This window comes from Cheilinus undulatus, linkage group 1 (genome assembly GCF_018320785.1).
Source record: "Cheilinus undulatus linkage group 1, ASM1832078v1, whole genome shotgun sequence".
NCBI lineage: Eukaryota > Metazoa > Chordata > Actinopteri > Labriformes > Labridae > Cheilinus > Cheilinus undulatus.
Genome location: NC_054865.1, coordinates 19,001,929 through 19,027,866, shown reverse-complemented (window position 1 = coordinate 19,027,866; position 25,938 = coordinate 19,001,929). Strand labels below are relative to the sequence as shown.

Genomic DNA, 25,938 nt, shown 5'->3' with positions numbered 1-25,938 from the left:
TAAGATAAGGAAAGTTACTGCTTTTAGAGCTGTTAACTAGATAAGATCGAGGTCTGAAAGAGATGACAAATCACAAGTTAACCAGAAAAAATTACAGGCTAAAGGAGAAAGCCCACTAAAATAGTCTTATCATTACCTTATTTTTAGTCGGTAGCCCAAACACCTACTTTGTAGCTCGTTTTTATGAGTTCTTTAAATTATTATTTACAATTTTGTAATTATTATCTGTCGTCATTTTTTTGGAGATTCAGTGTGTAGATTTCGAAAAAAAAATTAGACAGTATTGGGGTCTGACTATTGACTAATTGCATTTTTATGTGTCCTCCATCTATCCAGATATTATAAAAAAATCCACCAGCCACTCACGTTTTACCAGCACCTGTATTTTAACCAGCAGCATAATGCATTGAGGTATAATACAGTAACAAAAGTATTTAAATTATAGGCCATTTCACAAGCGAAAATGATTAAACTATTAAAGAAAAATAATGGCATAGTCTCTGTCATGTTAATATCATTCTGAGGCTCGTTATCGTTAAGATCTCCAACTTGTCTAGAATTAGAAAAATATGAGTTCCGAGGTCATTCAGGTGGAATCCCTCAGGGGAGATCTTCAAGTATGACACCTGCAAATCAGCCTTAAAGGAAGAAAATGGACATTTACCTGCCATGATCTCAATTCCTGCCCAGTTCAAAGACATAGTTTTTTGTTCATCTAGACATAATATATATGTGTGCCGATTTTCATGCATTCAGCTCAAACTTTGTGGAGGGTGAGTCATTTTTCTGTGGTGCCCTGGTAGTGCCTATCAGGTCTATTATCTTTGCCACGTGAACAGGTTTGCTCGCTCGCGTAGCATTGCGCGTTCCTTTCCATCCGCGTGCCCGTGGGTAAGACCGTGTGTCCACGACGAGGGGATCCAACAGGGAAGAGAAATGCCGTCAAAAATCATCTTTGAGACTGAAGAACCAGCCATGGAGGACGACGTGGACACCATCGCGGAGGCTAAACTCTTAAAGGTGAGTTGTCTGGGAATTGTCTCCTTAAAAAAGACTAAATCTACAGCGCTACGTCCTGTCCGGCTGCTCCGTGTTTGACAACATGTGGCTAAACCTGCTAACACGACACCAGCTAGCTGTTAGCAACGTACGATAGTTTTCTTCTCTCACACTGGTAGTCGTTTTTTACACGGTGTGTTCGACTCTGGTCTTCTTTTAGAAAGTATTTGTAATCATTTGTTAAGGTAAAGAAGAAGAATATTGCTTTTATTGCCACTTAGCCTAGCCTGAAGATCACATGGAAAGCCCATGTGTGGGTGAGGTGATCTGTACATCATGCGGATTTACCATTTAACAACGTGGAGACCTTTAAGTAGCTGTTGACGGCGGTGTGTATCTGCGCTTCTGGCGAGTCTTGATGACGTAATTATCATCTGGCCCGATCTGGACTGATCAGCTGGTAGTCAAATTATAAATGAAATAACGATACAACAAAACAAAAGGACTTGAAACTGTTGTCTGTGGTGGGCTTCTTTAATTTTTGATACATACTCTTTAAAGGAACTTCAAGAGTGATTGTGTTTACAATATCACGAATAACCCGTGTAGCAGACCGTAATTTGATAAATTGTGCACACCTTTAAATTGAATAGTAATTTTTTAAATAGTACTCATAAGTTTTAAAGACAAAAAACAGGAAACACACTTGTGCTGGTTAATATGTGTAACAGTTTGTAGATTAGCTTGTGTGTGTATAAATGTGTTTTCGTAAACATACTGTGTTCAGTTTAGCTGAGCCCTGTCAGCATCTCCCTGCAGCCACAGTACTGTAAAATAAGTCCACCATGCTCCTTAATCTTTCTTTTCAATCCATAACAAGTTAATTTGTCTGTGGTTAAGTTCATGTTATGGTATTTGATCTACCTCTGAAAACAGGTCTGGATCCAAACAGGAGATCAGTTACTTAGTTACTTAGTAAGACAGCAGATAAATCCATAATGGCACAAAATTAGTTTTAAAATGCACAATTGTGGAATTTTAAAATGCAATTAAAAAAGGGTGTAATTAATCATGATTGACTACAGATATTCTGAGATTAATGACGATTAATGACAATCTGATGATTGAAAATTGCAAATTTTTGACAGCCCTAGTTTGTACTAAACAAAGCAAAGTAATTGTCTGGTGTTCAAAGTCTTCACTGAGTTGCACTTGTTGTGTTCTCACATAGCCTGTTTTGAATGTAGTTTCTACTGTAGAATGGAGTTTGCATATAACTAACTAGGACTGCATGATTTTTTGCCAAAATGATAATCACGTGTATTTTGATCAATAATGAGAACACAGCTATTTTTTTTTCTTAAACTGTTTTTCATGGCTTATTTTTTTTTTTTTTTTGAAAAACATATCCTGCTGCTATCCTATTGCCAAGGCTGGATTGGGCCAAAAATTCTGCTCTGGCTTTTTGGTCCTCACCGGCCACCAACAGCTGGTCACATATGACACAGCAGTGGCCCCTAAAAACACCAACTGTTTCAATGATGGTCTACACAATGTACATACTCAAAAGTAGCAGTAAATCTCAAAGAATTAATCAACATTTAAGTATGCATTTTATCAAATGATGTGTATTATTTTAGCTTAATTTTCTGTTTTAGGAAGTAATTCAGTTTATGTTGACTAAGCTAAGATATTTATTTGGCAAACTAGTCTTTGCAATGCTTTTATTTGCCATATAGATGTCTTTTCTACTGTCTTACACCCTTTCTGTTTTTGACACCTGTTTAAGTTGATTACACATTAAAGTGGAGTTGTGAGTGTTTCAATGTGGGTTCTGTGATATGAATGCCCATATAAGAAAATAATTTTAAAAACAGAGTAGTTTACACATGTAGAGAAGAGGAGACACAAAGCAGGAGAAGCCGGTACTTGAGGAGCTGACTGGTATGTGCGTCTGTGTGCATGCTCACAGAGAAATGATGTGAGGAGGCAAGTTCAGCAGAATATTCACAGAATGTATTTTACACCCAAACATTATTTAAATAGTATTATGTATTTAAAAAAAAATACACGTTTTTAAGTAGACAACCACTGAGTGTTCAACTGGTGATGCAACCATTTGAATGTCAACTATTGCTAACAACTGTGTTTTTTTGTTGTTGGAAGGTCAAAATTGTGATTGCAACTAAAGTTCGATCAACTGTAGCTATCTTTGCTTATTCTCCTGCTCACCTTACTATAGCCCCATTACCGAAACTTATCATCGGTTTAACTAACTGCATTAGAAGATAAATTTGTCACTTAAGTTGCCATATGAGGAGGTAAGACTAAACCAGGAGTCACAGAAGCTTGCAAGCTGTCAGCATTTTTCTCCAAAACTGTAAGGTTCTACAGTATTTATCCTTAACTGAGTGTATTGTTTCTTTCTAAACATAAAGAAAAAGAACAAAGAGGGCAAGAAGCTGAAAAAGAAGAAGCAGTTGGAGGACCAAGAAGAACAGGAGGACCCAGACTGTGAGCCTCCATCACCCAAGAAGAAAAAGAAAAAAGACAAGCTGGCTGCGGACCAAGTGGACAACCACACAGAAGAGGCCACAGACATGAATGGCAACATTAATGGTGTTGAATCACCGAAGAAGAAAAAGAAGAAGAACAACGAAGAAGTAGACACTGAGGTACGTTTTGTGTCAATTTATGATGGTGAAAAGTTTAGCCTTTGGAACAAAAATGACCAAAGGACTTGTTCATTTTCTTGAATAGGACAGAAAGCTGATACATAGAAGATTATAATTTGCCTTTAAAATGTATTTTTCAAGCTGTGTCTTGACAAGAGTATGTTACACTTTCTCCACTTTTATTCCTCTGTTTAGAAAAAGAAGAAGAAGCAAAAAAAAGCAATGACAGAGGAAGCAACCAACGGACATTCCACCCCAAACACCCCGGTTCAGACGCCCATTCAGACACCGTCACCGTCCAGCGAAGACTCATCTAGTGACAGTGAAAAAGAAACGGTAAGACCGTCTGGCAGACTCCAAGTTTTTCCTTGCAAAAGACTTATTGGCCTCTAATCACCAACAAAAGTTTTTCGGTCCTGGCAGCACTGAAAACATCAGTCTCACAGTGCTTTCCAGCAGCATATCCTGTTGTTAGGTTACATTTGTGTAAAGGAATCCTGCACTGACATTAGAAGTAGCTGTGGATCTGGTAATTTTTCCCTGGAAAAGACGATTCACCTTAGGCTGGTTTTACACTGGAGAACTTTGCTAAAACTAGACTTTAAAAAGACAAACATCTGACATCCTTTCACGTCTAAAGACAATTTGCCAGCAAGTCGCTGAGTTTTGCAAAGACTGGGTCACTAACTACATGACTAGAATAAGATTCTTTATGAAAAAACACAGCAATTTTGCAGTAGGAATGGGCGGTAATACTGTATAACGGGGTATCAAAAAATAGCCATGGCATTGCTTCAATTACCATCAGTAAGACGGTGTCACGTGATGAGAGCAGGTTTCTAAATAAATGCCTTGAAAATATATAGGGTTGTTCCAATTCCGATACCAGTATCAGAAATACGTCCGAAACTACTTAAAATGCAGGTATTGGTGAGTACACAAGTTTATGCACCGATCCAATACCATTTGGTTTAGCTTTTTATTTTGCTTCGTTTAGCCATGCTAAATATTAGCACTATAAACCGGAAATCAGCTCTTCTTCGCTACTGGAAAGCACGTCATGCACGGGCTACCATTTTCAGAGCAGCATAGAAGAACCAGAGGACACATTGCAGCAGAAAAGATTAGTAGCTCCATGACAGATTTTTCCTGAATGGGACCGTTAAAACGCTTTCCACACCGGCGCTGTCATACAGGAAATAAAGTGACACAGAGTATCAGAAGTTAAATAACTTTTGAACCATACATTGCTGCCTTTTACTTGTTTTTCCTTTTGAAGCTAGCCGTTGTTTGGTCACATTGACGCTATTGATTGAATCCCTTGCAACAGCATTTTCAGCAAGCCTGAAACTTGTGACTTTTGGATAATTTAATGATTAAATCCACATAAGTGTTATCCACTTTAATCGAATTACGACCATTTATTAACGCTAGCCCGAAGGCTAACTCGAATGCAAACTGTCAGCCAGTTGCAGGCTGTTCTGTATTCACTTCATGGTGCCTGAGTAGAGCATGAGAGAGAGAGAGTGCCTGTAATGCAGACTCCTGTATTATTGTTATTTTAACATTTAGGAGTAAAACTCAATAATCAGCAGAAAAACAACTTTAGGCTCACATGGATGCTGTTTGTTGAGCAGTTTTCTGGGTCAAATATAGGTCTAAAATTATTTGCTAGTCTGCACAGTCAGTCCATAAAGTTCACTCAGGTATTGGATCAGTACTCGGTATCGGCCGATACCCAACACCGGGGTGTTGGTATCATATCAGGAAGGAAAAAATGATGGTATCAGAACATCCCTAAAAATATGCCCCTCTCTACCAGCAGCACCACTGCCAGTTTGTTGAGATGCTTTAACATGATAAATGAAATCCTGCTTATGATTTTATTTCAATTTGGCAAATGATGGAGGTGCTCAGAGCTATACTGGCCTGGCTCCCTGGCACAGCGCTGGCAACAGTAGTGTGGTCCTGTGTAAAGTCAAAGTGTTTTAACTGCACTGCTGGCTGTAATGTGATCGATGGTATCATGAGTTTAAAAAACATGCTAACTCTTTTTTCTATGTGTAGATCAGTGATGAGAAGTGTTCATGTTTAGGCTATTAATAACCACAGGTGCTGCGTGCCTCAGCAGCAAAGTCGAACATTAATTACCCCCTCAACAAATTTCAAAAACGTCCGAACCTTCCTTAGCCCCTTTTTGGAAAATGTAGATGACGTTTATTGATGTTTATAAGTTATTTCAAGCTCTGAAGTAGTCCATTACTTTGTATAAACTTCCTATAAAGTAAACCCCCGGCACGACGGAGCTCACCAGGTTGCACAGCATGGATATAGATAATTAATGCTGAATTGTATCTGTTTTGAAGCACATAGGACTTTGCTTCATATTCGTAGTTACTGTATGATAATAGTAGTGGATTATTACCTCCGCCAAGGAGGTTATGTGATTGGCAGGGTATGTTAGTTTGTTTGTTAGCAACATAACTAAAAAGTTATGGATGGATTTTGATGACATTTTCAGGAAATGTCAGAAATGGCATAAGGAAGAGCTGATTAGATTTTGGAAGTGATCCTGATCACCGTCTGGATCCAGGAATTTTTTTAAAGGATTCTACAATTGGGGACAGGGCTAATGGCGGAGGTCTGCGCTCTCCGAGTGCTCTTCTAGTTATATTTCATTTTAAGTTATAACATACAGAGACACGGAGAGAGAGAGAGAGAGAGAGAGAGGGAAAATGAGACAAAGGATGATTTGATCGAATCGATTCAGGCAATCCGTGGCAATACCCAGCCCTAGCAGTAGTGTAGGATAACGCTTATACTCTCTTTTTATGTATTTAGGAGCTGACGCCAGAGCAGAAGGAAGGGGCCTTCTCCAACTTCAGGATCTCACAAGTCACCATTGATAAACTCAAAGGTATTGCAGTATTTGCATTTTCATCATCTGAGTTAGTTAAAGGCACAGTGTGTAATATTTAGCCTAGTAGCATTTAGCAAAACAAGCTTGGTTAAAATGAAACATAACATTTATAAGTAGACTGATCTAAATTAGTGTTAACATCTGATAACACATTTTTTAAATTTATGTTTTAAATTAACTCAGAATAAGCCTTTTATTCATACATAAGGAGGGTCCCCTCCAAGGACGCTGCCATCTTGGATTTTTGCATTTTGCCTGTTTCTATGGCACCATAGAAGGAACCAAATAACAGTTAAGCATGTATTGATTTTTAAACTTCACTGGTTCCCACAGTTATCACCAGAGAAATGATCATCACACTCCAGAATTGACTGTTAGATGTTGATAGTCCCAATTTTACACACTGCACCTTTAAGCCTGAAAACTGGTGATCTCATTGCATTTATTTTATGTCAGTCTTCTGTGCAGAAAGTCTGACTTATAACTGATTCTCCGACTTTGTCCCTGTCCTGGCTGCCCACTTTCGCTCTTTTCTTCACCTCTCCAGCTCGGGGAGTGACTTATCTATTCGACATCCAGGTGAAAACCTTCAACCCTGTGTATGATGGAGAAGATGTCATTGGCCAAGCTCGGACTGGTACAGGAAAGACTTTTTCCTTTGCCATCCCTTTGGTGGAGAAACTCCAGAAGGAGTCAGTGGCACCTGTCAGAGGCCGGCCACCCAAGGTACACACATACACCAGTCACAAAAAAACAAGTGTCAGTAGCTCTTTGGATATTTTTCTGTGTGACTGAGTGTCTTCTTTCCTCACTGGCAGGTCCTGGTGTTGGCTCCAACCAGAGAGTTAGCCATCCAGGTCGCTAAAGACTTTAAAGACATCTCCAAGAAGCTTTCTCTAGCCTGTTTCTATGGAGGCAGCTCTTACAACCCTCAGAGTAAGGCTCACACAAGAACAGAAATATCTCCTGAATAGAAGTAACTCTGCAGTAGTTGAAATCATCATGAAAGTCAATCTTTTGACGTAGATTCAATTTTTATCTTCAGTGTTGTTATAATACACCCTCTAAACTGACCTTTTTAAATATTTGCCTCTTTTTTTTTTTTTTTTGCTGTTTTATCAACCTACCAAATGCATTTAAATTGATCTTGACTCCCTTGCTTCTGTCCAGTTGATGCTATCCGTAATGGTATCGACATTTTGGTTGGAACCCCTGGTCGTATCAAAGACCACCTCCAAAACCACAAGCTTGACCTCTCTCAACTGAAACATGTCGTTCTGGATGAAGTGGATCAAATGTTGGACATGGGATTTGCAGAACAGGTTGAGGAGATTTTGGCTTCATCTTATAACAAAGGTAAAATAAATATTTTTTTGTGTTTATGAAAGTGATCTGAGGATTTGTGTGTAATTGTGCATGTTAGAGGGTGGAACCACTGGATTTTGGATAGTGTATTTAAATTGTTAATGTAGATTAACTAATCAGATGAAAATTTTCCTCCCTTCAACAACTCTGCTCTAAATTCATTCTATCCAAAAGGATCATTTTGTATCTTTTTGAGACTTTATATGGGACACACTAGCCCAGTTCCCCTCTTTTCTTTCAGTCAACTCATGTGATGCCTTTACTTGAGCATCTATCAACTGTTTAGCCGTGTTTCCATCAGGGGGTCCGGTTTGATTCAGTTCGGTTTGGTATGGTTTGGTACGCTACACCCCAAAATAGTATGCGTTTCCACAGACACCCGTGCCCTCACTTGGTGGGCAGGCTGTAAAGGCAATGAATGTGAAGTCACAGTCGGCGTGAGTCTGCTGGTCCAGCCGCAGAGTTATAGAAAGGATGAGTGACAGAAATCAGTAGGGAGTAAGCAGTAAACAGCTTTATTTCAGCTGGAAGTGCTTTTCAAAAAAATAACATTTAAATGATGTTAACCGCTGTCAGTCCAGATCCTCAGCTGATGAAATACGTGTACAGAGACGTTTTGAGTGGTAACGGTATGTTAATATGTGAATATATTTAGTCTAGAACAGTTTATATGACAAAATATTAAAGTTTAGAGTGGTACTGTGAGAATTTGCCACATTAAAAATAAAGGAAAAGTTCAGCTGGTGTTAAAAACAAACTAGATTAAGTCAGAAATCCGGGGTGTGCTGATCTTGTTTTAGAATAGGCTGCAGCCTGAAGTTTTACAAACACGTCCAACAACCACAGAGCGATTATTTCACAGGTTACCTAAAGTAAGAAGTAGATTAATAACTACTTACGGAAGTGAATCAACTGTTCTAAGGCTTTGTATTCACAAAACTTAGGCATTCATTTAGTTTCTCATTCATCGTGGATGGATCAGGCTGATGTGAGCCTTTGGGCTCTGCTTTGTGTGCTTAAAATTAGATCCAGATAAACGTCAGGAAACTTGATTTGTGGCCAGATATCAATACCCATAGACTAGGAAACAGTTTGGATCTCCATCGAGTACAAATATTTCCCACTTAGGCAGATGTTAGTCTGTTTTTCTCCTGTTTTCGCTGCTCCTCACAGTGCAGACTTCTGTGTTTTGAAGCCTGGAGGCAAGCAGCGTTGCACCCTGACATGACGTCAGTGCAGCCCCTATTGTTGTGTGTGTAGCTCCACCTTTTTCGTACGGGTGTTATTTTTGGGACTCTTTCCAACTTGTGCTCTATGGAAACAAAACAAAAAAAAAGCGTCCCAGCCGTGAGCCAGACCGCTTGGTGGAAACAGCCTATTTGTGATAAATTTATAAAGAAAGTGAATCACTGTACGCCAACATCAACATTGACAAGTCAGATGAGAAAAGTATTGAATCAGCCAACAGCAATGAAAGTGAAGCATCTCTCCTTTAAAATCTTGTCTTAAAAAATGACAGCAGCTCTGAAAATATGTGACACACATTTCATACTAAAGGAATGAGCCCTTTATCATCAGGATACTCCTAAGTCTGACAGCATTTACAAATTAAGCCCAATACAGACCAAATATTCATATTGAGATGAGTTGCATCTGCGACATTCTAAAAACCTCTGCAACTGAAGGAGACAATGCATTATTTCGATTTAAGATGACTCTCACAGTCACTTCATTAAAAGTGATTTATTTCTTAGTTCGCTGCGCAGATAAATCTCTTCAAGGTCAGTATTGCACATTAACCCCCCATTGGCAAGAACAACAAGCGAATAGATCTCCAACCAGGTTATTCAGCTAAAGTCACACATCTGTAAGAAAGTAAAATACACAGCATCATTGACATTGTTAAATAAACTCATATACAGTTAAATTTAACACATTAAAGTGTCTGTGTTGGTCCACACTTTATATGCTGTAGTTGAACTAAACTTTTGGAAGCGTTGATGTCCTGTAGTCCTGTTTGTAATATTGCAAAAATGTGTTTCCCTCTTCAGACTCTGACTCCAACCCACAGACCCTTCTGTTTTCTGCTACCTGCCCCCCCTGGGTCTACGAAGTAGCAAAGAAATACATGAGGCCAGGCTGCAAACATGTCGACCTGATCGGCAAGAAAACAAAGAAAACCGCGACAACTGTGGAAGTAAGTGTGCTTGTGTCTGTGCGCATGCTTATATGTAAGTTGGAGAGTAACTTGTAAAGAATAAAAGAGATTGAGGGTCTGAGATAGGACTGGTACTAACAAGCAGTGCAGCAACTATAGTTCTAACGGCTTACTATCAAAGTTACTTATCACTCCAGCTGAAAAGGCATTAATTTGTTTGTAGGAAAATTATTGATAAATCCTTCATCATTAACACCAGTGGGATCGTAATAGACTATGAATTAGAGTTTGCTTGTTAGAAATATCTCTACAATTTGTGTTTTTCCTCTTGGTTTATCTTGGATCTCACTGTCTCCTCTATAGCACCTTGCCATAGCATGCCACTGGTCACAGCGGGCAGCCGTGATAGGCGATGTGATCCAAGTTTACAGCGGCAGCCATGGCAGAACTATTGTGTTCTGTGAGACAAAGAAAGAGGCCAATGAGCTGTCCATGAACACATCCATTAAACAGGTACACAAGCACTTCTGAACTTGACTACATTTTATGAAAAATTAACTGGTGTTCCATAAATTGACAAATTTATTAGCTAACCAGGAGCTTTGCCCTTAATTTCTAAGTTTGTTTAAGAAAAAATTATACAAGCCAGCAAATTCTGTAGCATTTATTTGTTTGCATGCCTGCAGAGTTCCCAATCCCTGCATGGAGATATTCCTCAGAAACAGAGAGAGATGACCCTGAAAGGTTTCAGAAATGGACTTTTTGAGGTTCTGGTGGCCACAAATGTTGCAGCTCGTGGACTAGACATCCCTGAAGTTGACCTAGTGGTCCAATGTTCTCCACCAAAGGTATGATATGTTGTCTGAAATCAATCAGTTTATAACCAGAACATTTTTCTAGTTATTCAAAATACAGTTTCCCTGTCGCGTGGGGGTTTTAGTTTTTGATCATATCTGGGGCCTGATCTTAAAATGCAAATTCTATTCGATGAAACATTACATTAATTGCACATTTTCACGCTGAAGATTTGTTTGAAAATAGAATAAACTGCAGCACAAGCGCACTGGTTGATCTAGACCAGGGGTGTCAAACTCAAGGCCTGGGGGCCAAATCTGATCCGTTAAATCCGGTCTGCAAGATCATATGATATTTCTGTTATGACTGGCCCATCAGTATGAGGTCTGCAGATTTCTTCGAGTATAAAATTTTAAGTCATGTTTTGACCTTTTTAACTGATTATTTTGTGTTGTATCTCAGATTTCAACTCCTACCTTTGACTTCATAATTTCATAATTTGATCTTTAAAACTCACAATTTAAAAATGTGAATCATATTTTGACTTTTAATTTAAAGGTTAAAAAAAATTCTGTTTCATATTTTGACCTTTTAAACTCATGATTTTGGCTTCTTTCTAATATTTTACCTTTAAAACATTATTTCTCTATTTCAATTTCATGTTTTGACCTTTTTGAGCTAATTCATTTATTTTTCTGTGGTTATGAGCCTTTAAACATATCTTTTTGACTTTTTTAATTAAAAAAAACCAACATCAGTGCAAAATTTATTTTCACATTTTAATTCTGTTGAAATTAGGTGGACTGTTTATGGTTAAAAAGGTGACCCTGTTAGGCCCTCAGGTTAGCCCTGAATCCAGCTTTGATTGAGTTTGACACCCCTTATCTTGACAAAATTGAACTTTATTGGATAAATGCACACTTTTGATTTAAAATATTTGGACTTCTTATGAAAGCTGTTATGTCTTTATTTAAAAAAAACTCCCTTCTCTGTGGCAGGATGTAGAGTCATACATCCATCGTTCAGGAAGAACTGGCAGAGCAGGCAGAACTGGAGTCTGTATCTGTTTCTACCAGCGAAAAGAAGAGGACCAACTACGCCATGTAGAAAACAAAGCAGTGAGTATCATTTTAAAAAGTTTTCCAAATGAAAAACAGAGTAGCAAACAAATAAAGGATTTTTTTTCTGTAGGAGGGGGGAATAATGTGCAAATGTTAATAAATAGGTGGCTTTATTGCATTATATGCAATAAGAAGCAGAGGAAAAAGGAGAAACTAGAGGGTGAAAAAGGTTTCACTAAAGAGATGTGGAAGTTGTGATACTCATCTTTTTTATGCAGTGCAACTACTGAGTAAATTTGCACGTTGCAGACAAGTATACAGCTTTGAGATATTAAATGCAATCAGGATGTCTACTTCAAATATTTCTATGGGTGTTAAGACTAAAAAAATGTTTTTTAATTGTCACAGGGGATCACTTTCAGACGGGTTGGCGTTCCCACTGCCAATGATATCATCAAGTCATCAAGCAAAGATGCAGTCAGGTAAGTAATTTCTGGAGAGTGACAGGCAAGTGGAACAATGCAGATACCTAAATTACAATTGAAGCAACTTAAGCTGTCTTCACATAGAGTATACGGTTCACTCCTGACAATTTCAGGTAGCCCCTGAAATCTTCCTTGGTTGCTTTCTCAGTCTCATCTCTCACCAAAGCTTGAGACTCCTCCTGTCATCCTGTCTCAAAGGGAGGAGGAGAGCTCAGGAGTACATGAGATAAAAAGAATGACATGGAGGTGGTGGATGACTGACATTATGAAAGTTTTTGCCTTTAAATTGTGCCGGGTATTTGGCAGATTCATGGCACGCAAGACTGTCTGCTTGAGGTTGCCAAAATTGGATTCACTCGTACAAACTAAAATCATGATAAAACACTTCTGAATAGGTCATGCAAAGGTCTTTTGATAAGAAAACCTGTGTCTGGGGTTATTTTATATAGACTTGAACAATAAAATCTTTTAAATTTGATGTTAATTTTTGACATCCATGTATCACCTTTTGTTCATTTGGGTCCTGGAGGTCCTCAGTTCCTCTACAATACGAGTAAAGGGGGCTCATAGGAAAAAACAAGTTGGGAACCACCGGTCTATAATCACGGTCCTGCAGGTCTCAGGAAATGAAAACCAGCACCACCACCGAGTCAGGGCAAATATTTTTTGTATACTTTTTGCTGCTCTCTTAAACCAACTCAACAGACTTCATGTGGAAAATGCACAAGGGGGCTATAAGGAAAAAATTGGGGTAAAATGCACATTTTTCTGTTCTTAAGTACAACTCCCAGAAAATTTTAGGAACTGCCCTACAGTTTTGTGCACATGTGAATCAAGCTTTAGTGCCCTTGAACTAGCCTCTACCCTGCTGAGATTGACTATATCACAAAACAACTCCATTAAAAATATGAAAAAGCAAATTACAGTTGGTTAATTCATTTCTATACTGTGTGCAGGTTTCTAGACTCAGTTCCAGTCACAGCTATCAGTTACTTCAGAGCATCAGCTGAGAAGCTGATTGAAGAAAGAGGAGCAGTCGATGCACTGGCTGCTGCTCTGGCTCATATTTCTGGAGCTACAAGCCTTGAGCAGAGGTCACTGCTCAACTCAGATGCTGTAAGTTTGATTTGTACCAGTGCATTTCTATTTAACCCCCACTTTCTGATGCTCTTAGGTGCTATAGATTTTAGATACAACCTTTCTTACTGTTTCTGTAGGGTTACACTACGATGCAGATGGTGTGTTCTCAGGAGATGCATAATCTTGGTTATGCATGGAGAGCCATCAAAGAACAGCTCGGAGAACAGTTTGAGAACCACATTCACAGAATGACCTTCCTCAAAGGCAAAACAGTAAGTACACACAAAAACCTGTGCATTAAGTAAAATTTTCAGTCTTTGATTTTGTTTTGTATTTTTGCCAGCCTCTGGGGAACTTAAAAGTTCGGTTGGATGGTTTGACCGATAATTTTAAGCTTATTAAATAAAATAGAGGTTAACAGTGTGCCTTATATTAGTATAAAGACACCTGCGTCTGGACAGTCTGGTCACTGGTTAATCAGTATTCCTGGCTACCATTACACCATGAGGACAAAAGAACACTCCAAACAACTCAGAGAGCAGAAGTGAACATCTGATTGTTTCATTATTTAGGGTTCTGATGGCTTTAGGAAAGAAACTATCTCCTAGTCTGTGTAAAGGAGGGTAGAGTACAGTCTGCTACTTTTTCCTACATCTGACCTATTGGTTTATTAACAATTTGCAGCTTGCTTTTCTGTACATTTTAGGGGAACTTGCCTTTCCTATTATCATTTTGATCATGAGATGTATGTCTGTGTCAGCTTTGTCTCTCACTGTGGCTTTTATTCCAGTACCTCACCAGGTACATAGACATTAAGACAGAAACACCAATCATTTCCCCTCTTTTGTGTTCATAACAGGGAGTGTGCTTTGATGTCCCAGCTGACAAAGTCAAGGAAATTCAGGTGAGACCAACAGGAAAACAAGTCTTTAACATCTTGAGGACCATTTATATTCTCTTTTAGGACTGAATAATCAGTAAAATCCAAAAACATTTACATTATGACAGTATTTTAGGCTGATCGAGCTAGTCACACCAACACTTATCTTTAAACTTGACCCGTTAACAGGAGAGCTGGAAGGATGGCCGCCGTTGGAACTTGACTGTAGCTACAGAGCTCCCAGAGCTGGAGGAGAAGCAGTTTTCTAACCGTGGTGACAGAGGCTTCGGCAGCAGAAACAGAGGAGGAGGAGGATCAAGAGGAGGAAGGGGTCGCAACTTTGGGGGAAACGGTGGCCGTAGTGGTGGCTTCAGGAATGGCGGTGGCGGTGGTGGCTTTGGCAACAACAGAGGAGGACACAAACGCAGCTTCAGCCAAGCTTTTGATTATTGAAGTGCCAACCTGAGGACTGAAGAGACTGAGTGATTTTTATCTGCTGTCAGTGAGAGGGATGGTCAGAGGAAATCTGTACACTATCTGAATCCAGTACTCACAATATTATTATATATATCAGACCCTGTCAATCAACTCTTTCACTTCTCTAGAATTAAAGTAACCATCTGATTGTTTGAGAAGTTAAATATATTTCCAAGTAGCCGTGCCTGAAGGAACATCAGAGCAGTATCCTCACACAGAACCACTGGCAGCAGCTTTTGTAGGGTGTGATGTTTATACAATTTGTTTGGCATATTAGTTAAAACTCTTGGAGTGACATGTTCCTAGCTGCTGAATAACACAATCACAATTCAGTTATATTTGATCGAATGGCACTGGACTAAAAGCTGTGGCCCTTTAACAATGAGTACATTTTCTAATTTATGCTATGATGTTAAATGAAGCTGGAGTTTGTCATCCATGAGTTTTAACTAATGTGTTTCTCTTTTTATACCGGGTCTTTGGGGAATGGTGGCAGCAATCATACTTGAGCTTTAGAGTAAAGAAACAGCACAATGACCTGACCTAATCGCTTGTAAACATGCAACAGTCTACATGATTACATATCTGTACTGCATGATTTTGTAGACACTGTTGTAGAAGGTGCTGTAGTTCTGCCCCTCACCTACAGAGGGCAGTAACTGAACAGGTGTTTTACTTCTTGTATGCTCATTGTCTGATTGCTGCCTTACCCTCTGCTGAAACCTCTCCCCAAAAATATATTGGATAATTGCTTTGCAATTGCCTCTATTTAATAACTGTGTCTACTTGCTTCCATTCATTTGAATGAAATGACTTCTTCATTAAAAAAGGTCAACTCAGTTTTTGTTTTTTTTACTTGTTTCAGGTAGTGTGATGATAAAAGTGTGAATGTTTTACTTGTAGACTGAATGAAATCTGAGGTTATAAACCTGATGATCCACTTTTAGTGAAGTCTAATCTGGCCTAACTGCAGACTTTGATATCGTTAAACCGACCACTGACGGAGCATTCTTGACTTTAGCTGTTGTGAAGGAGTTTTCTTCACCAAGGAAAAAAGTGTCTTTAGTGGTCTCCAGGTGTTTTGATGTTATTGAACCTGATGGTGAAATCTCTCATTTTAACAGTGTACCAAATTATTAATTTTGCCACAGCTGGAGTTTTTGCTGATATATATATTTTCAGCCTAATTATGGCCTCCTTCGCTTGCTTGCAGTCATACTGGTACCAAATGCTCAAGATCAACACTTGAAATTATGTCAGGAGCTTTATATCCTTAATTTGCCCTGAAGAAGAGAGAGAAGGGACTACACCTGGTTAGAAACTGCTGGGCAGTCTAAATACTGTGGGCCTAAGGTGAGAAAAATAATGATGAGTCACACATTAGTTTTATAAACAATAAATGATTTTATTCTGTTACACAGTTTGCATTTTTATCTTAAAATTCTGTAAATTACATCATTGTAATTGGCATAATTAGTTACACTGACACAAAAAAATTGTAAAACATTATTGAAAATTAAATCAGAAACTTAAAGGAAAAAATAAGAGTCTTAATAAAATCTCAAAAATATTTACCTCAACATTTAATGTGCAAATAATGCATTTAAAAATCTACAAAGGACTAACACCATTTACAGGGAAAGACTATTCAAGTATTTGATTACTTGCGTACACATTTCTTGAAAAAAAAAAAAAAAAGAATTATTAATTTATCTGTTTTAGCCAGGAAACTTATTTTCTTGAAGACATAGAATTAATAAACTTCCTGCCACATCAAGCTCATGACTAAATTTCTCATAAAAATCTGAAAAAAGTCATATGCCTATGCTTCTGTCACTTTTAGGTAAATCTATTAAGTGCATTTTAATGGAAGGAACTATTTTAATCCTCAGCTGGACATTGGGATATGCTCTCAGTCCTACTCATAAACGCTGTTTAGACTTGGTTTGGATTTGGATATTTCATTAGTTTTCCATATTGTGCTTAAAACACAACCTAAATAGAATAAATAACAGTCTTATGAACAAATCCATCCTATTGTGTAAAACTGATCTCTAAACTGATTCCTATTGTTTAAATTGTTAGAAAAGTCTATTAAGGATCTTTTAACTTCACCTATCTACTTTGTTCGATTATGATCTAACTCTGTGGGAGCCAGAGCAGCTGCTACATAATTTACAATGACACCAAGATTAAGCCCTGTCACTAAATTCAGGCTGCTGTTTAAACTGCTTTGCACAGGGTGGGTGGTATTTGTGAGCTCCTCGCTGCTGAGAGGACTTGCTGATTTGTTGCTGTCAGTGATGTTTACTTGTGCTGGTTGTTGCAGTTTGTGGTCACTGACTAAAAGTCATCCTCTGTTACGGCGAGTCCATTGGCAATGATGGTAACACTATCATCATTTTCATCCTCCTCCTAGAAAGGAACAGACATGCAGAAAAAAGTGTTTATGGTCAGAAATTCAAACAGTCTCAATGATCATACTTAAACAAAACTAGACTTTAAAGTCACATATTAGTCCTTACAGAAGGAATCTTTATTTCTAATAAAACACATTTTACTTCCTTTTAAGTGACATTTTTTCTGGAATGGTTTGTGAAGTCTACTTTTGTATGTGTTTTTGTAGAAAATGAGAAAGACATTAAAAAAAGTAATGTTTCTTTCAATACAACAATCCATGTGGAATTTGCAATCATTCAGCCCTTGTTTGGTCTAAGTCAAATTACAGCTCCAGGGCAAAATACCATAATGTTGAAGTGGCAGATTTATATGATATTTGGTTTAAGTAGTGTTAGTAAGTCTAGATTCTTTTACTGTTGTTTTCATGACAAAATTTTATTTGCAGCATGGCTCCTAACCTTTTAAAAGAGCTGAGTTGAATAGCCTCAGTGGCAGCACATTCCCTTGATTTAATCAAGGTTGTTTCTACCAAGCAGTCTGCTTCAGTTTGGCATAGCACGGTGTGTTTTTAATGTTTTTGGATTTTACTGATCATTCAGTCCTTAAAGATAGTACAAAAAGGTCCTCAAGATGTTATTTCAGCGCCGACACGGCTGTTCCCCAAACATTTCCAACATTTTCTATCAGCTGAGGATCTGTACTGACCATGGTGAACATCATTAAGATGTAGTTAATAAATGATGACACTTTATAGCTGAAATAAACCTTCTTTACTGATTTCTGTCACCAGCAGCTAAAACAGCAGAGACTCGGGCTGCCTGTGACGTCACATGCATAGTTTCTACTGTCCACCCACCAAGTGAGGGTACAGATGTCTGTGGAAATGCAAACTATTTTGGGGTTTACAAATTAAACTGGACCACCTGATAGAAACACAGCTAAAGTCTTGCACCTGATATGCATTTTAATGTAAAAAAAAAATATTTTTTTCTGCAACTATGGTTGCATATATGCTGATGTAGTTACTTACATCATCTCTTTGTTTGTAGTCTTTCTCTGTGCTGCGATAAGACACCACGTGGATCAGTGTGTATACCCTGCAAATAGAGAGCAAGCAAGATGACACACCAGTAGAAAGTGGAAACATGTAAATAATAAAAAAGATAAACATTATGGTAAATGTTTCAGGATGTTCATTATAATTCTCTATAAAGCTGATATTTTGAAACCATCCAGCTGAAAGTGGGTAAATATTTAGTACATGTTCTAAAACTAAGTCCCCTTTCACTGAATTAAGGTATGACACTCTGACTAGAAGGGAACACTGAAAGTGTAGTGATAAGGTACTTATTTGTCAAAGTTTGTACCTGTGATACAACATGGCCAGGAACTGGATAAGCAGTAGAACAGCAAAAGACAACAGGAACATCAAACTGAGAGGCTCCACCTGTCAATACAAAATGAAAGTTGTCATTGTTTTATAATGAGTTATAGATCTTACTATAAGATATGAAAAAGACCACAGTATTTTAATTATCTTTATCTCTGCTGAGGTTGTCAAACTGTCAAAACTACTTTTCAATGCTAAGTTTTATTCCATTCAGTCTAATCTTTCTAATCTTTTCTATTTTACTGATTAACAGCATTATTATCAGCCATAGCTGCCTACGGGTTATGAAAGCATCATAACATAGAGATATGTACCAGAAAACTGTCAATTTAATACCCAGTCTCTGTTGCTTTGCTCTGACACAGAGCCAAGCAGCTGTGCTCTGATCAGAAGTAATTCTTTTTTAAATTTGAGAGGCTCGTATTTCTTGAGTGGGCGTGGCTTTCAACTGATGCGCCTGCACCATCCTAGAGCAGATTTTAAAGCCTCATTTTTTATGATTTTGAAGCTTAATTATATACACTTAAAGATGATTTTCCTGGCTGAAACTTGGCCTGGTGGTTTAAAACACAATGCAACAAACTAAAATTAAATTCTTTTCTAATCACCTTACAGGGACTTTAAAGATCTTCCGTCGTATTTCAAGGAAATCGTGCCACAAGCAAAACCAGCTGCGGTTCATTCAAATTCATTGATCTGCAAATATTGAAATTTTGTCCTTTTAACATCTCATGAACATATCAATTTCATTTTGTCTCTTACAAATGGAAAGACATTGACTGAACTACACAGATACACGGATGTGCTATTTTCCTTATTTTTCCTAACCAACAGCTGCCCTTCTGTTGTCTTCTTAAGCTATCTTAAAGTCCTTTAAAGTGATAAAAACCCCAGTATTTCAGGTTTGTTGTATGACAGGCCACTGTGTTTAGCAGGGTAATTCCCCAAAGTGGTCTGCTATATTTGCCCTGCTCAAGTAAAACCAAGCCAGGAAAGAGGTGAACAACTTTCTAATGGTCTAAATAAAAAATTCAGTCACACATAGGTCTAAATTTTTATTTACATGTTTACAGCAACCTTATTTAACATATCTAGTGTATTTAGTCATTAATTTTACTTTTACTTTACATGGTCTTTAACAACGCAGCTTCAGCCAAGGAGTGTTTCATCTCTGTAACCTTGTTTTTAAGATCATGTGGAAAAAAATTACAATTATGATTGAAACTCAATTTCCTAGCCTAGCTACAACACTAATCTTTGTATTTTGGGTGCATCCCAACCTTAAGAAATTCTCCAGTTGGAGTTCCATTCGGGTAGATTTTTGGGATCCTGATGCTGATGACATCATTTCCTATGGCCTGCAGGAAGAAGGTAGCTACCACCCACAGCACGTTGACGATGAAATACAAGAAGACGGCCTGTAAGAGGAAGGAGAACATAATGCCTATTCTGGTGTTTTATAAAAAAATAATCAAAACTTGTCGTTGTAAAAGCAGCATTAAGGCTCATTTATGCTCTACATTTGTGCAAAAATAGATCTGTGCATTTTAGCGCCCCATGATTGGCAGCGTTATTGCAACGTGATCTCTATCTGTAAGCTTCAGGGGATGAAAATAAGGATGAAATGAATGCGGAGTATGGACAGAAAGCTCTGTTTGTCTCTGATTCAATCGAAGAGCATGAATGAGCATTGAGTAGACATGAAAGTCAAATATGTCAGGAAAGTTGACACACGTTTAGATTAAAATCCTATGAAATCTTGAATGGCCTTTTGTTTTTGCAAAGTGTTTTTTGAAACATCCCACAGTTGGGGTTTTGCAGTAATCCCATAAACCCTTATTTCAAAGTCTTTGTTTCAAGCTCAACTAATGAGGCTACACCCAATGGCAGAGACAGAATTAATGCCATAAATACATAAAAAATCATACTTGCAGCAATAAAAGCAGATATTTTACCTTGTTTCTCAGAGACTTCAGTTCTCTGATGACCTCTTGTTTATGATCTTCAGTCTCAACGATAGGCTTTAAGTAGCGCTCCAGTAACTTGCCCCAGAAGTCATGTTCACCCTTAAAAACACACAATTAATCATGTTATACAGGATTTAATCACTTTACTGAAAAGGCTGTGAGGAACACAATGACTCCAATTATTGTAATTTGACTAAGAATACCTAAAAGATGACAAAGATGAAGCATTTCATTAATTCCTACTTCTTTTATCATTATTTTTATTGTTGTAGAGTACTAGATTGTCATTGACTCAGGAGTTGGCCCATCATCTTACCTCATCTAGTTTTTGCACCTGTGGGGCAGTGAGTGTTCTCTCGATGGCCCTCTTCACTCTCTTTTCTAAAGCCAGCACCTGACTGGTCTTTAGGAAATGACGAGCCTGGGAAAAGGAGAAATCAAGTTACTCAGTGACTGAATCCCTCCTCCTCTGTAGGAGCACTGAAGGAGTAGCAAAACCCTCAGATCAATTTTTCTGCTAGGATCCAAAGCTTGACATTTGAGCACAAAGTATTTAAACTCAACATTTTGAGTTAAATATGTGCAATGACTGTCCTCTACAGGTTGAAACAGACTACTGCAATTGAAATTTCTCCACTGCCGATTTGATGGCAAATGACATAATATGTTATTTGTGGTCATATGTGGTGCCAGCTTTCATCATCACAGAGATTAATAGTTACTACTCACTGTTTCCACAACTGTTAACTTTAGTAGAGGAAGCTGATAGCTGTGGGCCACAACAGGCTCCACCAATCAGAGAGAAGTGTAGTGTTTTTACCTGATATTGTGGACAAAGTGTATTTTTTGTTTGTTTGTTTGTTTTTGGGCTTTTTGTCCTCATTCAGATAGGACAGCTGATGCAAGACATGATACATGGGGGGAGGGTATGGGAGAGGACATGTACCAAACAGTGCAGGGATTGGGAATCGATCCCTTGACCTGTGCATTGAAGACTCTGTCATTGAAGACTATCAACTGAGCTAAACCAGCACCCCACAGCATGTTTTTTTTTTTTTTCTTAAAATAAGGTTGGCAACATATGAACTTGTATATTGTTCATGACCATGTTTAATCATTTAGTTGTTTAAATTATTTGTAGTTAGAAAACAACCATTAAATTCAGTAGCGGTAGGGGCAGTAAATACAGCAGTATCAGCTAAAATTAGTTTAGAAATATCAGCATATTGGATATTGGCAAAATCAAATGTTGAAAAAGGATTTTTAAGGCATTTTCTTTAATTCTGGGGCCGATGCACCTCAGCTGAAACTCTAGGGTTTAATTACCATAAAATCAAAAGCCTATAATTAAGTTTAAAAATAAAAAATGTTTAAAAGATGTAAACAAATTCAGTAAATCTAGTGTTAGAAATGTTCAATTATAGCTAACAAACTTATTGGGAAGGGTCTGGCTGTGGACTGTCTATCTCTGACAGCCATTCTCACTGACACTCTCTGATATAGATGGCGTACATCTGAGACACCGTCCATATCAGAATGGAAATACATGCTTAAAATTTCAAAATAAAATCAAATTAAACTTCTGTTTAGGGTTAGGGTAAGGGTTGATGTAAGGGTGAGGATACCAAAGGTTAAAAGTTAAAAATCTGACTTGCAAAACCTGATCACAAAACATTTGATAAAACCAAGTGAACAGTTTGGTTGGGAAAAAAAGTTTGTCCCTCGTGAAAACATTCGAACACAGCATTGCTTATGTAACTCCATGAGCTGTGTAGGCTACAGTACGTGGATAATGGAGCTACATTGCTAACTTAGCTAAAGCTAAGCTCAAAAAGCAGCTACGTAGCTAGGTTAGCTACATATCTATGTTTGCTTTGGCTAAAGCTCATGTTGCTAAAGCTAACTGAGCTACACTGACTTATAAAGTAACAGGAATTACATAACTAGCATAGCTATGTTAGCTTTGGTTAAAGCTAATGGAACTAAAGTGAGCCACCGTTTGTGTAACTACTTCTAAAGCAGGTTTATACATACTTAAATCCTGGTTAAGACCTCTGATCTTTTCTCTATTTTATTTATGAAATGTTTATCAGTCTGTAATTTTGCCATGGGGTTATTTCATGAACTTAACTGCCAGACTGTTTATGAATAAAGTTGAACAAAAAAATCTCAGACACCTGACCAGCAAATTACGGCAATTCCATTCTGAAATAGATGGCATCTCAGATGCCTGGTCTTCAGCCACACTGTCTTGAACTCTCATGTGTTAGTTCATGAACAACAAATGCTTGTATGTACTATATAAACCATACCAAATCAATTGTTGATGTGTTGTCATTTTTATTTTTATTACCTGTCTGGTCAGCGCATAACGTAGCTGCTCCAGCTCGATATCTGAGAGAATATCTTCAGGACCCTTTCCACTTAGCTCTCCATTAAGAGTGTCTGTTAATATCAAGATCAGGTCCTCACACACATCATCATGGTCTTTGTTGCGGAGTGAGTATCTGAGAACAAGACAGAACAAAACATACTTAAAATATGCACAAGGTGTACACTTTTTGATCATTTAGCACAGGCAGTAGATGTGCATTAGGAATAACCTTAAACAACTTGAATTTATTAAAATGTTTAATTCTTTTGATAAGCTCACTAAAACCAACATGCCAACATTTTTGTGATTATTGTGCCAAAACCCTGGTGAAAGAGAACTTACTGTACATAATGGATATTTATGTCTTAAACGTTCTTTTACCTGATTTGTCCTTGTAGGTTTCTTTTCATGTTGGCGTAGGTAAGCTTCTTCAAAAACACCTCTTTCACGGGATTCACCCAGTCTGTTTAAACACATAAAACCAAAATGTGTTGATAGTTTGCTCTATACACACACTGCATACTTCTAAATGAAATGATCACATACAGGACCTCAAAGGGCTGCAAAAAGAATTACAATTTTATACTTAAAGAGCATTTGCAATCAATGTGCCACAAGTCTGAGTTTATGACATTAAATAAGAGAAAATATTTCATACAACAAGCAATTGTTTTTTTCACTCAATGTAAATTTGACCTTTTCAGTGGAGAAAAGATGCTTATTTATTTATTTAATTATATATATTATATTATATTTATTTATTTTATTTATTTATTTATTTAATTTATTTTGGATCTAACAGAAACAATTTACACACTGCAATAACTAAAGGTCAAAAGATACTTAATTATACATTATCACACTTCAAATCTTTATCACCGCGTTGAAACATTATTATTGCACATCTCAATTTTCTCTCAGACCACAAAATAGACTTAGATTTAAAATATTAAAATTGATTACATGACTTAAATGTTAATCAGCCATATTAATGTCTAAAAAATTAATTTATTTGAAATAACTTTTTTCACAATATACAGTACTGTGCAGAACTTTCAGACGTAGTGTGGCCACAATTTCAGGCTGAAATAAGGCCTGTAATGGCAAGTAAGCCTGCTTGCGGGCACCATCAGGCAGAAAGGAGGATTGACATAACTCAGGTCATGCTCTGGATGTCCTTGCATATTACCAGGGGTATGGGAAAATAATCTGGTGAAAAGAAAAAAAAAAAGTCTGCACCTTTAGGGCACAGTAAGGGTGGATGGAGAGAGTAAGCATGGCCTAGGGCCAGGATACGGTCTAGGCACATAAGAGAGTTGCCACAAGCCCCTGGTCATGCTGTGGAGGTTCCAAGGGCCCAAAAACCATCTGCAGTCTCTGGGCCTATCACCAGGGTGAAAAAGGCCCAGGCAAAAGAAATGCAGTTGAACTTGACCTTAGTTGCCAAGCAACACAAGTATGTGCCAAGTATCAAACCTGACACTGGCATAGGACCCCATGGTGAATCCTTGGTGCCCTACATGCTTAAAACATATGCACATTACTGTATTTTGCAGAAGAAAAGGCAATGCAATACCATTTTTTTCCCAGTATTGTTCAACCATACACCGCGTTCCACATTATTATGCAAACAACGTTTTTCTCTGATTTTCTAAATGTCAATGCAAATGACAGTCATGATATTTTTCAAGTCATCAACAGTTAGAGTATAATTCAAATGTCTTTGAACAAACTTCATAGTGATAACTGTTTTTTTTTTTTAAATAAAAACCTCAAAATGCACTTTTCCACATGTCCCACATTATTAAGCAGGCCACAGGTTTCAGCAATATGGGAAAGAAAAAGGATCTCTCTGCTGCTGAAAAGTGTCAAATAGTGTAATGCCTTGGACAAGGAATGAAAACATTTGATATTTCAGGAAAAATTAAGCATGATCATCGTACTATGAAGAAATTTGTGGCTGATTCAGAGCACAGACGGGACCCCCCTGATGCTTCAATTTCTACAAATGACCATTTTCAGTTCTTTACAACCTATAAAATGTTTTAAAAAGCTGTTGTGCTTAATAATGTGGAACAGTGCATTTTGAGGTTTTTATTTTTTAAAAAATAATTTTTGTCATTATGAAGTTTGTTGAAAAACATTTGAATTATGCTCTAATGGCTGATGACTTGAAAAATATTCTGTCATTTGCATTAATATTTAGGAAAATCAGAGAAAAATATCATTTGCATAATAATGTGGAACGAGGTGTAGTTTGCAATCTTTAGGACGAACTCAGTTTCTTCTCACCGCTGACGGGAAGCTCCTCCAATTCTTCAGGGTCATCCAGCAAGAAGTCATCATCATCACTTTCTTCTTCTTCTGATGAACTGATTGATAAGCTCTGCTTTCTAACAGAATCATTACTGCAAACAGGAGGAAAACTTTGTCAATCTTGTATTTTTTTTTATGATTTCATAGTTATTGTGATTTGGAAAGGAAAACCTCAACCCCTGCCTTAAATTTCTCATTGTGTCCTTATTGTGAGACTCTACATTTTTAGCTCCTAGACATATAAATGATGAACAGAAAAGTATATACAAGTTAACATAATTACCTGCTGCTACTGTAGACGGTTTCACTGCCTTTTCTCTCCTTGTTGTTATCGGTCTCTTCCTCAGCCCCATCGGAAACCAAAATTCCCTGTTTGACTTTTTCCATGTTGGCTGGGATCGCAATCTTTGTTTCTGTCGGTTGAGGTACTTCCTGCTTGGTGGCTGGGAGAAGAGCCATGTGCTGTCCAGTCTGGCCTGTGATCTGCTGAATCATCAAATTCTCTGTCTCCTGCGTGACCTGTAAATCCACAGGATAGAAGTAAATAAGATCATCTATGCTCTGGAAAGCTTGTCAGTCAATAGCTGTCTGATAGT

The 25,938-nt window shown here is 37.7% G+C and overlaps 2 protein-coding genes across 2 annotated transcripts in view; one reads left to right on the top strand and one right to left on the bottom strand.

Moving 5' to 3' along the window:
- The first annotated feature begins 851 nt into the window (after positions 1-851).
- ddx21 (DEAD (Asp-Glu-Ala-Asp) box helicase 21) lies at positions 852-15,734 on the top strand. The gene is made up of 16 exons (XM_041793875.1): positions 852-1,020; positions 3,438-3,674; positions 3,870-4,010; positions 6,516-6,591; positions 7,142-7,320; positions 7,413-7,530; positions 7,765-7,950; positions 10,011-10,156; positions 10,481-10,630; positions 10,804-10,965; positions 11,911-12,030; positions 12,382-12,455; positions 13,415-13,574; positions 13,676-13,810; positions 14,398-14,442; positions 14,608-15,734. Exons 1-16 carry the CDS (start codon positions 937-939, stop codon positions 14,869-14,871), a joined length of 2,277 nt encoding a protein of 758 aa, XP_041649809.1. The 5' UTR covers positions 852-936; the 3' UTR covers positions 14,872-15,734.
- A 591-nt stretch (positions 15,735-16,325) lies between these two features.
- The window catches only part of chs1 (chitin synthase 1), a 33,428-nt gene continuing 23,815 nt past the window's right edge, over positions 16,326-25,938 (bottom strand). Inside the window, exons 26-35 of the mRNA XM_041789152.1 lie at positions 25,626-25,861; positions 25,319-25,434; positions 23,408-23,489; positions 23,006-23,159; positions 20,969-21,073; positions 20,641-20,751; positions 19,966-20,103; positions 18,663-18,742; positions 18,326-18,392; positions 16,326-17,310 (exon numbers count right to left, since the gene is read on the bottom strand). Of these exons, the coding sequence (XP_041645086.1) occupies positions 17,239-17,310; positions 18,326-18,392; positions 18,663-18,742; positions 19,966-20,103; positions 20,641-20,751; positions 20,969-21,073; positions 23,006-23,159; positions 23,408-23,489; positions 25,319-25,434; positions 25,626-25,861 (1,161 nt within the window). The 3' untranslated portion in view covers positions 16,326-17,238. The remainder of the gene's footprint in view (positions 17,311-18,325; positions 18,393-18,662; positions 18,743-19,965; positions 20,104-20,640; positions 20,752-20,968; positions 21,074-23,005; positions 23,160-23,407; positions 23,490-25,318; positions 25,435-25,625; positions 25,862-25,938) is intronic.